At 37.9% G+C, this 14,176-nt stretch overlaps 1 protein-coding gene across 1 annotated transcript in view; it reads left to right on the top strand.

The window, feature by feature from the left end:
- The window catches only part of LOC150081409 (kielin/chordin-like protein), a 572,736-nt gene that overhangs the window by 501,962 nt on the left and 56,598 nt on the right, over window positions 1-14,176 (top strand). The window contains exons 25-26 of the mRNA XM_090380194.1: window positions 2,170-2,213; window positions 13,780-13,864. Coding sequence (XP_090236320.1) covers window positions 2,170-2,213; window positions 13,780-13,864 — 129 coding nt within the window. The remainder of the gene's footprint in view (window positions 1-2,169; window positions 2,214-13,779; window positions 13,865-14,176) is intronic.

A 14,176-nucleotide genomic window follows, 5' to 3' on the forward strand; every position in this document is an offset into this window, starting at 1 on the left:
TTCTGCACTGCTTATGTCCGTGTGGCACCACGTCTCTGATATCCCAACATTATCTGCTTTTGATGTCTTGACCAGCACTTCAAATTTATCAAATTTATTTTCTATTCTCCTAGCATTGGTGTATGTTCAAGTATACATACACCTATTCGTATTCTTAGTTACCCTAACACAACCCATGTATTTACGTGTTTCATGATGACTCCCAGCAGCCCTTGAAATCCCCAATAACTTGCTTTCCAGGCTGCTGCTCATTCCAATAGAAGATTGGAATGGCTAAATATGGTTATATTTAGCCATTACATTTCAGCGTGTTAAAGAGAGTCATGCCAGTAGGCATTTTGGTACATCTATTCCACCATTTCTGTTTTGTTCAACTATTTTCTCTTTCTTTGTTTCTTTGCTCAACAATGACAGTCACCTTTGTTGGTTCTCAGAAAGTGTTACACGGATGGGCTTGTTGGTGTATGTTGAAGTCCACTTAATATATAATATACAATTTTTTTGTGTAAAATTGTTCAAAAATAAAAGTAATTTGAAAAAGAGAAGATTTTGTTCCCATTTATTTTTTAATTTTAATTTAAAATATTAATTATTTTTTATTATTGCAAAATTTCAACAGCACACTTAATGATTACACTTATCCTATTTTGTGTATTGCTACAACTAGTTAAAACATTGTTCTTCATAAACATGTAATGTTCAGCCGACCGTGCTAGCCGGGTGGGTAAAGTGCCTGCCTGGCAACCCAAAGGTCGCGGGTTCGATTCCCACCTCGGGCTTGGATCACAGTACTGCAAAAACCTTGGGAGGTGCATTATGGCCACAGAAGCCTATGCGCTAACAACTACCAAAAAAAAAAAAAAAAAAGTAACGTTCATGTCAGTATTTTTTGTTACTAGGATCTGCATTATGACTTTACATATTATATAACTCCCTCAACATGAATAGTTGAGGAGACTTCCATCCTGCAGTGATTGATAATGGCTGCAGTTTATACTATATAAATAAATTTTTCCCACAAGAACTTAGCACATGATTTTGCTGGTACTGTCTATAACTTTCAGGCATGGTTAGCACTAATAAAATCATTTTAAAGAGTCAGAAGAGTTTTACATGATCAAGGTAATTCAGCATCATATTTAGTAGTCATGTGAACTGTAGTCAACTGAAATGCATGTATTATTGTATCCTTATGTTTGGCCACTCAGCTGTATCAGCCTTTAATATATGATTATAATGCACACTGTTGGAGTTGAAACCCATATTGATGTTTTTGTAACTTCTAGCACTAGTTTATTTCTTTCAGGGAAGTATAATTTAATTTTAAATCATCATTTATTCATAAGGTTAGTTTACCCAAAGAGAGTGGAAAATGTATTTATGATGATGGCGAACCTCTTGTCTGTTTTCTTAGGCAAAGTCATCTCTCTCCTTATCATGTGTAATTGCCTTATACAGTAGGGAAGATGTTTATTGCTATGTTGTCTCACATTTCTCTACTTTCAGACTGTTTATTGATTTGCGGTGATTTGCACAAAAGATGTCTACCAAAAAAAATCTGTATCTGAAAAAGTACCACTTTTCACATATAGAAAAAAAAATGAAATATGCATTTATCACTCCAGTAGTTTGTTGAAATTTTGTGACTGTTTTCAGTGCTTCCTCTGTTACTTCTGTGTGAGCATGGTATTCAATGAATTACACGCTGATATTTATTGCACTGACCCATAAAGAAAAATATCCAAGGATAATATTTTTACTTGATACTTTTTTTAATGATCACCCCAAGCAAGAAAGGTTAAAAGGTTACGGGAATTGGTAGCACCGCAATACCATGTATGGGTTAAGAGTAACACTTGTTTACTTTGGATTTGATTATTTTACAAAATACAGTGTGTCCTTGATTGTGCCTGTATTTTTTAATATATTTTTCGCATTCTATAGCATGCAAAAAATACATTAAAAAATGTGTGTGTGTGCAATGCTTGAAGCAATTATTATGAGATTTTATTGTTTATGAAACTGTGATTTTTAAATATAATTAATGCACATTTCATGAAAAAAATTCCAAATATTTATTTTTGATTGCTGATTTGTATTATTATTAGAGATTATGTAATTAAACTAATCTACAATGAGGAGTAATGAATTTTGTTTTGATTTTATCAGAACCAGAAACCAAAACTCCAGGATATCCTGAGGATGGCTGTTCAGTAAGTTTTTTTAATAGTTTGTTAAGGTTTAATCCTGACTTAATCAAAACCTCTGAGCTGAATTTGTTATTGTTATATTTGGTTTTTAGGAGCATTAGCAACTAAGGCTATATTGCTCCGGGGATATGCAGTGGTCATTCCCTGACCTTTCCGCATCCTCCGTATTTGGTGGTCATGGGTTCGGACCCCAGTCTAATCAAGAAGCGTGTGCTACGCACTGCTGCTGTCCACCTGGCTACGGAGACACCATAGCCTGGTGGGCTACGGCACCTAGAAAACATATTATCCCAAATAATCTATATAATATTGATGTAGATACACCATAGATAGCTCTTAAAGCAAAAATTACGAAAGTAGTGTAAAAGGCATAATTTCATCTGTATCTCATATTCATCATTTCATCTGCATCTCAACAGGTTACCATGTATTGCACTACCTCGAATAAGTAATGCTTCACTAATAGAGGAGTCTACCAGCGCATTCTGCCTTGGGGACAGAATGCGCTGGTAGACTCCTCTATTAGTGAAGTTTTCTTAGGCAAAGTCATGCTTTGTAAAAAGGATAGGTGGAACAGGACCAGGGTATGTCTGCCAAGGGCAAAGGTTGATGACGTTGTAGAGCGGATATCATCTTTTAAGGGCACAAAAGGTGATATAGTTGTACACGTTGGCACTAATGATATTAAGAGTAGGAGACCGGCAGAATTACTTAACAAGTACAGGTCACTGTTGAAAAAAAGCCGTGAATTAGGGTTGAATTTGAAAGTGTCTGCAATTCTGCCCAGACACGATAGGACAGAGTATATGATGAGACCCCTGTCGATCAATTCGGCCCTGGAAAGATTGTGCAAGGCTCAAGGGGTAGAATTTTTTTCAGCCTGGTCTGTACTTGTTAACAGGAGAGACTGCTTCTACAGGGATGGGATACACTTAAATAGAAAGGGTGCAAGAAAGTTTGCTGATGCTATCGAGGCAGTGTTAGGTGGGTCGGAAAACTGCTAGATTGGGGGGGTACAAGGACTAATAGATTAACAGTAGCCACTGGCAGAGGTGAAAGTGATTCTTGCACTGCTTCTATTGGAATGAGCCGCAGCCTGGAAAATAAGATGCAGGATATTTCAGAAACTGCTAGGAATCATTGGGGTACAAGTAAACACATGGGTTGTGTTAGGGTAGTTAAGAAAAAGAACAGGTGCATGTATACTTGCATGTACACCAATTTAATGTACACCATGTACACCAAAGTTAAATAAATTTGAGGTATTGCTCAAAACGTCAAAGGCAGATATTGTGGGGATTTCAGAGACGTGGTGTCATACAGATATAAGGAATGCAGAACTGGAATTTGGGAAGTACAACGTCTACAGAAAGGATAGACTGAATAGGAAAGGAGGAGGGGTTATGCTATTAGTTAAGAAATACATAAAATCCAAGGAAGTGAAGCCAGTCAACATTGCTGGACAGTGCAGTGTCAAGTCAGTTTGGTGTGACATAAGCATTGGGAGATCAAAATTGAGAGTAGGAGTGTGCTATTGGCCTAATGACTCTGATGAGTATAATAAGAAATTGTACAGGGAAATAGAGTGGGCCAGTAAATCAAAGAGTCTTATAATGGGGAATTTTAATTTCCCAGAGATTGACTGGAATTTGGGGGCTGGTCACTCACACACTAGCAAGGATTTTGTGTATTTATTGGATGATTGTTTTCTACATCAGCATGTTCGGGAGGCAACTAGAGGGAGTAATACTCTTGATTTGATTATCAGTAGTGATTCTTCATGCATTAAGAATCTGCAGGTAAATGAACTACTAGGTCGCAGTGATCACAGTGTGCTGAAGTGGGATTTACTCAAAGTGGTAACTACCATTAGGGGTAAAGGGAAGGGTTATTGCTTTCATAAAGGCAACTACGATGGCCTGAGGCAGTATTTAAATTCTATACAGTGGGACCAACTGATGATGTTATCAACAGCAAATTCAAAATGGGAAGCATTCAAAGAACTTATCTTGGAAGCTACTAGGCTTTACATATCAACTAAGAAATATTGTTCAAGGTTTAGGCCTAAGTGGATGTCAGATGAACTAATGAGACATATGGCAGAGAAGAAAAATGCATGGGATAAATACAAATTAACACGTGACACAGAAGCCTATGATAGATACAAGTTGATCTGTAACCAAGTTACAAAAGAGGTTAGGCAGGCGAAGGCAGATTACGAGAAATCTTTGGCAAGGGATGCAAAGAAAAACAGCAAAGAGTTCTTTACTTATGTAAACTCTAGAAGGAAGGGGGATGAATCAGATTGGTCCACTAGATATCGATGGGTCAACTGTTGATGATCCTGCTCAGGTAGCTAACAAACTAAATGAATATTTTGCATCGACATTCACACATGAGGAGTTATTCAGCGAGGGGAATGCCAGAGGTGTATTCAACTCTGGCAGTAAGCTAGAGAATCTTGTAATAACTGAGAGTAAAGTGTAGGAGAAATTGTTGAAGATAAATACAAGAAAGGCACCTGGGATGGATGGGATCTATCCAGTTATATTAAAGGAGGCAGCAAAGGAAGTAAGCAAACCCTTAGTCATAATTATGAGAGCTTCCTTGGACTCAGGGGAAGTACCCATGGACTGGAGATGTGAAAATGTGACCCCAATTCACAAAGGAGGATCAAAAGGCAACACAAGTAATTATAGACCTGTTAGTTTAACTTCTGTTCCCGGAAAAGTAATGGAGGCACTAGTTAAAGAAGCACTGCAGGATCATCTAGACAAGACTTCAGTTATAGCTCAGACACAGCATGGTTTTGTTTAGGGGAAGTCTTGCCTGGCCAAGTTGATTGGATACTATGATGCAGTCACAAAAGAACTGGATGCAGGGAATAACTTTGATATTATATACTTGGATCTTAGAAAGGCTTTTGATACTGTTGCACATGGAAGACTGATGCACATATTGGAGCAGTGTGGCATTGGAGGCAAATTGCTGCTATGGATAAAGGGGTGGTTGAGGGGGAGAAGACAGAGTGGTAATCAATGGACACTGCTCATCATGGACTAATGTTATTAGTGGAGTCCCTCAGAGTTCAGTATTGGGTCCATTATTGTTTTCTGTATTTATGAATGATATTGATGATGGTATATCAAGCTTAATGTCCAAGTTCGCAGACGATACGAAGGTTGGCAGGGTTGTCAAGGACACTACTGACACTATGCTGCTGCAACAGGATCTGGATAGGTTGAGCAGATGGGCTGAGAGGTGACAAATGAAGTTTAACATTGACAAATGTAAAGTACTACATATGGGAAACAGCAACCCCAGAGCAACGTATCAACTCTGTGGTACTACACTGACAGTGGTAGAGAATGAAAGGGACCTGGGGTTAGTTGTGCAGGCAGATATGAAGTTTTCTGACAGTGCAGACAGGCTGCAAGAGTAGCTCATGGTGTATTGTCGATGATATATAGGAATTTTTCTAGCAGGGATAAGGAGGTGATTATTCCCTTGTATAAGGCAATGGTCAGGCCACACCTAGAGTACTGTATACAGGTCTGGAGGCCTTATTTCAAGAAGGATGCAGGGATGCTGGAACGAGTACAGAGAAGGGTAACAGGATTAGTGAATGGAACAAAGGGCTGCTCTTACGAAGAAAGGCTTAAGTTTTGCAAATTACAGTGTCTGGAGACTAGGCACCAGCGAGGTGATCTGATTGAGGTGTATAAAGCCCTCTTGGGTACCATTCTGTTATTTTTTAGGTGAGTGCCCAAGTTTCACTTTCATAAGTCATGGTGGGGAGTATACATTGGTTCATTATTTTACGTTTCAGACAAACTGGGATATTGCTTTTCAGTATGTGACTATATTTCCTGAATGCTATCCATCCAAAATTTATTCTTCTGTTGACTTCCAGCCATTTTTCATTATTACAGCTAATAACCTGTCCCAGATAAGTATATGACTCCACCGTTTCAATTACTGCTCCTTCAATCATTATTTTCCTTTCTGTGGCATACTTGTTCATCATTACTTTTGTTTTAGCCATATTCATCTTTAGTCCTAAATCCTTACTAACTGTGCATAACTGATTAAGATTTTCCTCTAATTCTTTGGGATCGTGGCTTATGACCACAATGTCATCTGCAAATCGTAAATGGTTTAGGTACTCTCCATTCACATTGACTCCTTTCTACGACCAGTCTAATCTTCTGAAAGCTTCCTCAAGGGTAGCAGTAAACAGCTTCGGAGATATTGTGTCTCCTTGTTGAACTCCTTTCTCAATTTTAAATTTCCTACTGTCTTTGTCTAGTCTAATAAAGGAGGTAGCACTCTCATATATTTTCTTCAAAATCATAATATGTGGGGGTATCTATGCCTTGTCTTTCCAGTGCCCGAAACATTGCCTTATGCTGTATGGAGTCAAATGCCTTTTCATAATCCACAATTGCCAGGCATAATGGTGTTTTATATTCATTTGCTTTCTCCATTAGCTGTGATATTACGTGAAGATGATCCATAGTTGAGAATCCTGTCCTAAAGCCAGCTTGCTCTTTCGGTTGATTCTCATTAAGTATTCTTTCTAATCTGTTAGTAATGACCCTTGTGAACAACTTGTAGATGTGGGATAACAAGCTAATTGGTCTATAATTTCCAATTTCTGATTTATCTCCTTTCTTATGCAGCAAAACTATGATTGCATTATTCCACTGCTTAGGCGTCACGCCTTTTCTAATGCACTTTGTGAAGAGCCTTGTCAGTTTTTGTGTTATGTCTCTTCCTCCCAATTTTATCAACTCTACAGTAACTTCATCTCCCCCCGGGGCTTTCTGATTCTTCATTTTCTTCAGTGCATGTTCTACCTCATCAGTAAGAATATTGGGTATGTCATATGTGTTGCTACTTTGCAATCCATCTTCTCCACTGCTGGCATCATTCCCTCGCTCCTTGTATAATTCTCTATAGTAGTCTTCTGCTATTTGAATTATGCCTTCTCTGTTATTTATAAGTACACCATCGCTATTCTTCAGTTTCAGTATCATTTGTCTTTCTGTATTACTGCTCATTGCTGCTGATTTAAATCCTTTGTTTTCCCTTAATGCTTGTTCTACTTTTCTTGTGTTAAATCTTCTTATGTCCTCTCCGAGTCTCTTTCTAATGGCTTTGCATAACTCAGTATACTCAAATTTTCTCCCTGTCAGTGTTTTTCTTGCTCTTCATTTGTCGTCTTCGGTTTATCATTACAAGTGTTTCTTGACTAATTTTTTTTTCTTTGGATTTCTTTTTCCCTATAGGTTTCTTGGGCTTTATCACTTTCAGAAAGTTGTAATATTCCTCTTCGATATCTTGGTCCTGAGCAGTCTGCAGACGCTCTAACTTGTTCTTAAGTTCCAGTACATACTGCTTTTTCTCCTCTTCTGTTATCTCAAAGACCTTTGTATTATTTACTCGAGTCAGTTTTTTCGTTTCCTACATCTATATCAAGTGTACATCTTACCATTCTGTGATCACTTCCAGAATTTACCTTATTCAGGACGGTAACATCATTCACAATATATCTTCTGTTAGTGAGGATGAAGTCAATTTCATTAGTTGTTAATCCATTCAGACTCTTCCATGTCCACTTTCTGTTCACCCTTTTCTTGAAAAAAGTGTTCATTACTGACAATCCTTGAGATTCTGCAAATTTCACAAGTCTTTCACCTCCTTCATTTCTTTCACCAATTCCAAAATTTTCTATAGTTCCCCTTTCTGCACTGTTTTGTCTTTTTCCAACCTTAGCATTGAAGTCCCCCATAATAATAGTGTAGTGGGTTTTCTGCTCATCTAGGAGACTCTCAATTTTGGTGTACATTTCTTCAACCTCTTCATAATCATGGCTCGATGTTGGTGCATAAATCATTATATAACCTTTAGCTTGTATCTCTTAGAAATCTTGAGTATTAGTCTTGACACCCTTGGTGATGTGCTTTTGAATTCCAAAATGTTGTTTTTAAGATCTTTATGGACCAGAAACCCAACTCCACCTTCACTCCTTTCACCGTTTCCATTGGTGTACAGCAGATTTCCACTTGATAAACTTATAAGTGATTCATTTCTTCTTCTTGTTTCAGCCAAACCGATGATATTCCAATTCACATTTTCTAATTCCTTTTCCAGCTCTAATATCCTGGCTTCACCGATGAGTGATATTACGTTATAACAGGCCAAGTTCAGTTTCCGTGCATGGCAGCCTGGTCGTACCCAGAGATTCTTAGCACCCTCTGCTTCCACTCTGATCCTCTCGCTGCCGTAAGAGGGGGGAGTGAAAGCTGCTGGGGACTGAGGGCCATCTGTTTTGTCATGCTGTCATATGCTGGAGGGTTTGGTCTTTTCCTCTTCACGCTGGTATACTGTGTTGATTTTTAGCAGGTTCTGCTGTCACGGAGCATTATTGGATTGAGCAGCACAGTAATCTTAACCCCCGAATGAACATTGAAATATTGGATGCGGCTCATAATGCCCACCACCTCTCATGGTTAGAGTACCTCTGTATAGATGTGGGTCCCATTATTAATTGTAATTCCTCGGCCTGCATACATCCTATTATGGAGGCCATTATTTTACATAGTGATGGTGTGTAAATAATCCTCCAGCAGGTATTCATCATGTACTGCATTCAGAGTCTGATGAATGATTTGCTGAATGATAAATTATGTTAGCCACTTCTTCCTCTTCTTTTCCTTCCCCCTTCAATTTTTCTTTTCTTTTGTCTGCCAGGCTCAATGTGCATAGGGTTATGTATCCAGTGTAGCTACTGGGGTATAAGAAAGACTATTGCCATTGCTTTAGTTAAGTTGAAAAAGAGGTCCCTATGCATTGAATACTTCTTGCGTTTTAATTTCATTGCTTATTTTCTGCTCCATGTATATTATATTCTTATCACTTTTAATTGCTGTACCATGCATTTTTTTCTTTTTATATCTTTTATGGGCTGCCTCCATAGCCAGGTGGGCAGGAGCAGCAGCAGTGCATAGCACACGCTTCTTGATTAGATGAGAGTTCGAGCCCATGACCACCAAATACGGAGGATGTGGAAAGGTCAGGGAATGACCACCGCATATCCCTGGAGCAATATGGCCTTAGTTGCTAATGCTCCTAAAAACCAAATAACAAACAATATCTTTTATGCTTGCAATAGTTTTTGTTTTTTTATAGTTATTTTAATGCTATTAATATTATGTATTTTAATTGTTTATATAAATAAATTGTTTAACATTTAGGTCAGTGTGGGAAAAAGGTTAGGTGGGTATGTCTGCCAGTGGCAAAAGTTGATAATGTATTACAGCAGATATCATCATTTAAGGGCACAAAAGGATGTCTTAATGTCTTTGGAACTAACAACATTAAGAGTAAGAGAATGGTGGAATTACTTAGCAAGTACAGGTCAATGTTGAAAACAAGTCACAAGTTAGGGTTAAATTTGAAAGTGTCTGCAATTCTGCCCAGACACAAGAGGAGGGAGTATATAATGAAAGCCTTGTCAATCAATTTGTTCCTGGAGAGATTGTGCAAGGCTCGTGGGGTAGAAATTTTCTCAGCATGGTCTGTGCTTCTTAACAGGAGAGATTGCTACTACAGAGATGGGATACATTTAAGTAGAAAGGGTGCAAGAATATTTGCTGATACTATTGAGGCAGTGTTAGGTGGGTCACAAAACTGCTAGCTTGTGGGGATTCACAGACTAACAGATTAACAGTAGCCACAGGCAGAGGTGAAAGTGATTCTAACACTGCTTCTATTGGAATGAGCAGCAGCCTGGAAAACAAGGTGCAGGGGATCTCAGAGACTGCTAGGAGTCATTGCAGAACAAGTAAATACATGGGCTGTGTTAGGGTAGCTAAGAATAGGAACAGGTGCATTTACAACAATGCTAGGAGTATAGTAAATAAACTTGATGAATTTGGGCAAGAAATCAAAAATGGATATTGTTGGGATATCAGAGACTTGGTGTCACACAGGTATAAGGAATGCAGAATTGGAATTTGGGGAGTACAATGTGTGCAGAAAGGATATACAGGATAGAAAGGGAGGAGTGGTTGACCTGTTAGTTAAGGAACACATAAAATCTAGGGAAGTGCATCCAGTTGACATGGGTGGAAAGTGCAATGTTGAGTCAGTTTGGTGTGACATAAGCACTGGGAAAGAAAAATTGAAATATGAGTGTGTTATAGGCCTGATGACTCTGATGAGTACAACGAACAACTGTAGAGAGAAATAGAGTGGGCTAGTAAATCAGAATGTCTTATAATGGGGGATTTTAACTTTTCAGATATTGACTTGAACTTGTGGGTTGGTCATTCACAGATTAACATGGCTTTTCTGGATTTATCGGATGACTGTTTGCTAGAGCAACATGTTAGAGAGGTAACTAGAGGGAGTAATACTCCTGATCTGATTATTAGCAGTGATTATTCATGCATTAAGAATTTTCAGATAAGAAACCACTAGGTGGCAGTGATCACAGCGTACTAATGTGGGATTTATTCAAAGATGTAACTACCATCAGTGGTAGGGTTTTTGTTTTCGTAAAGGTGACTACAGTGGTCTCAGACAGTTTTTAAATTCTGTACAGTGGGACCAACTGATAATGTTACCAACAGGAAATTTTAAATGGGAAGCATTCAAGGAATTAATCTTGGAAGCTACTAAGCCTTTCATACCAACTAAGAAATACTGTTCAAGGTTTAGGCCTAAATAGATGTCAGATGAACTAATGAGACTCATGGCAGAGAAGAAAAGTGCATGGCATGCATATAAATTATCAGGAGATACAGAAGCCTATGGTAGATATAAGCTAGTCTGTAATCAAGTCACAAAGGAGGTCAGGCTAGTGAAGGTAGATTACGAGAAATCTTTGGCAAAGGATGCAATGAGAAATAGCAAAGACTTCTTTACTTATGTAAACTCTAGAAGGAAGGGGATGAATCAGATTGGTCTACTTGATATCAATGATTCGACTGTTGATGATCCTGCTCGGGTAGCTGACAAACTGAATGAGTATTTTCCTTCTACATTCACACATGAAGAGTTTTTAAGGGAGAAGAATTCCAAAAGTTTATCAAACTGTAACAGGGAGCTAAAGGATTTTGTAATAACTGAGAGCAAAGTGGAGGAGAAATTGTTGAAGTTAAACATAAGAAGGACACCTGGGGGTGAATGGGATCTATTCAATTATATTAAAGGAGGTGGCAAAAGAAGTAATCAAACCCTTTGCCATAATTATAAGACCATCCTTGGACTCAGGAGAGGTCCCCACAGACTGGAGATGTGTTAATGTTTCCCCAGTTCACAAAGGGGAATCAAAGAGTGACACGAGTAATTTCAGACTTGTTAGTTTAACTTCTGTTCTAGGAAAAATAATGGAGTCACTGGTTAAAGAAGCACTAAAGAATCATCTAGACAAGACTGCAGTTATAATTCAGCATGGGTTTGTTAAGGGAAGTATTGTGTGACCAATTTTATTGGATACTATGAAGTGGTCACAAAGGAACTGGATGCAAAAAATAATTTTGATATCATATACTTGGATTTTAGGAAAGCTTTTGATACTGTTGTACATTAGCATTAGTAAAGGCATATGATACAAGAAAGCAAGCTTATATAGCATCAGCCAAATAAAAAATAAATAAGTAAAATAAAAAACCTTCCCATTTCACCCATCCATCTATTTCAAATGCTTGTCTAGTTCTGCTTTGAACTTATTTAAGTTTTGACCTCTAAAATGACAAGTGGAATTTTGTTCCAACTATCGACTGCCTGCTGGCTCCAGGCAAATTTCTGCACATCTATTCTACAATTGTCTTTCCTCAATTTGAATTTATGTTACCTCAGGTGAGTAATTTGAGCAAGAGGAAAAATCCTATCAGCATTGAGCTTGCTCAAACCATTCAAGGCCTTATACCCCTCAATTAGATCACCTCGCAGGCACCTAGTCTCCAGACTCTGCAGTTTGCCGAACTTAAGCCTTTCTTGGTAACAGCAACCCTTTGTTCCATTCATCAATCTCGTTGCTCTTTTCTGTACTTCTTCCAGCAGCTCTACATCCTTCCTAAAATGAGGTCTCCACTCTTGTATGCAGTACTCAAAGTGCAGCCTGACCATTGCCTTATACAAGAGGACAATCACCTCCTTATACCTGCTAGAAAAATTCCTGAATATCATTGACAAGATACCATAGCAGCCTGTCTGCACTGCTAAGAAAACTTCATATCTGACTGCACATTTACTCCCAGGTTCTTTTCATTCTTCACTACCCTGTGTGTAGGTTTTTTTTTTTATGGAAACCCCAAACACGAACGGTATCAAAACCTATAGTACTTAGTACCATGCATGGGTTGAAGGAGAAGTATAGGGGAGGGGGATGCCAGAAACTTTGCTCTAGAGACTAAACATGGGTTTCACCACTTCAAGCCTCCAATGAGCAAAGCGGTGATATTTCACCGGTTGATGAAAGTCATCTACCAAGTACCACACAGTTGATATATTACTCTAGGGTTACTGCTACCCATATGCTGTACTTTACATTTGTCAATGTTAAACTTCAGTTGCAATCTCTTAGCCCACCTGCTCAACTTCTCTAGATCCTGCTGCAGTAGTATACTGTCATTAGCAGCTCAGCCAACTTTTGTATCATCTGCAAATTTGGACATTAATCGCGATATACCTTCATCAGTATCATTGATAAATACAGAAAACGACAAGGGGCCCAACACAGAAAGCTCATGGCTCCAGTAATAACATTTGTCCACAAAGAGCAGTGTCCACTGGTTTCCACTCTCTGTCTTCTCCCAGATGGAAGACTGCTGTACAAATTGAAGCGGTATGGCATTAAGTGAAGTTGCTGCTGTGGATAAACGGATGGTTGAGTGGGCAAAGACAGAGAGAATGGTAATCAATGTACACTGCCCTTCATGGACTAATGTTATTAGTAGATTCCCCTGGGTTCGTTGTTGGGACCATTGTTGTTTTCTGTCTTTATCAATGTATTGATGAAGGTATATCAGGCTTAATGTTCAAGTTTGCAGATGATACAAAGGTTGGTAGAATTATTAATGACAGTACACTACTGCAACAGAATGTAGAAAAGTTGAGCAGGTGGCTGAGAGATTGCAACTGAAGTTTAACATTGACAAATGTAAAGTTGTTTAAGTTATGTAAGTTTAGGTTGCATTTTCCAGAATTTGCTTTAAAATCATTATGAGTGTATTATTAATTATGTTAGATGGGAATTTTCCTAGATTTAGATAAAATTTTAATATAAATAATGAATTTTTCAAAGATTTCTTAAGTTTTTTTAGAGATTTGAAAAATAATACCATGTATATTACTATGAAATGTTTTATTCATTTCGTGATATGTATTAAAATTTTTGAAACTAAGTTCAAGAAATCAAGATAATACAGAATGATAGTGGAGCAATAGATCTAAACAAAATGTCTCACATCTTAAGAGTTATACAGTACATAGAATTATATTAAATCTCTAATAAAAAGATGTATCTTATTTTTTTCCTTCTTTCATTATGTTCTAGAAACTGTTTTGTCCTGAAGGACAGACCTGCGTTCTTAGCAGCAGAATCAATTGCAATGATCAGTCATGTCCACCTGTTCCTGTATGTAAGTAATAGTTGTTTTGCTTGTGTCCTTTAAATACTAATTAAAAATGCAAATTAAGATCTTTCAGAATATAATTTGCTATAAAATTATTTATAGTGAGCCCCTCTAGTTCATGATTTTGAGCTTACATTAACCAAATTTCTAGGAAAGAGAGCTTTCATTTTAAAAATTATACCGTTATATTTTACAAAAAGCAATTAATATCAGTTTAGGCAAGTTAGCATATGTGCATAAGTGCCTATTGTCTTCACTGTGTCTGTCTGTCTGTCTGTCTGTCTGTCCATCCATCCACATGTAAGAAGGTGACTCACA

The sequence above is a fragment of the Mastigoproctus giganteus genome, chromosome 8, assembly GCF_048544385.1.
Source record: "Mastigoproctus giganteus isolate SK-2022 chromosome 8, ASM4854438v1, whole genome shotgun sequence".
Lineage (NCBI taxonomy): Eukaryota > Metazoa > Arthropoda > Arachnida > Uropygi > Thelyphonidae > Mastigoproctus > Mastigoproctus giganteus.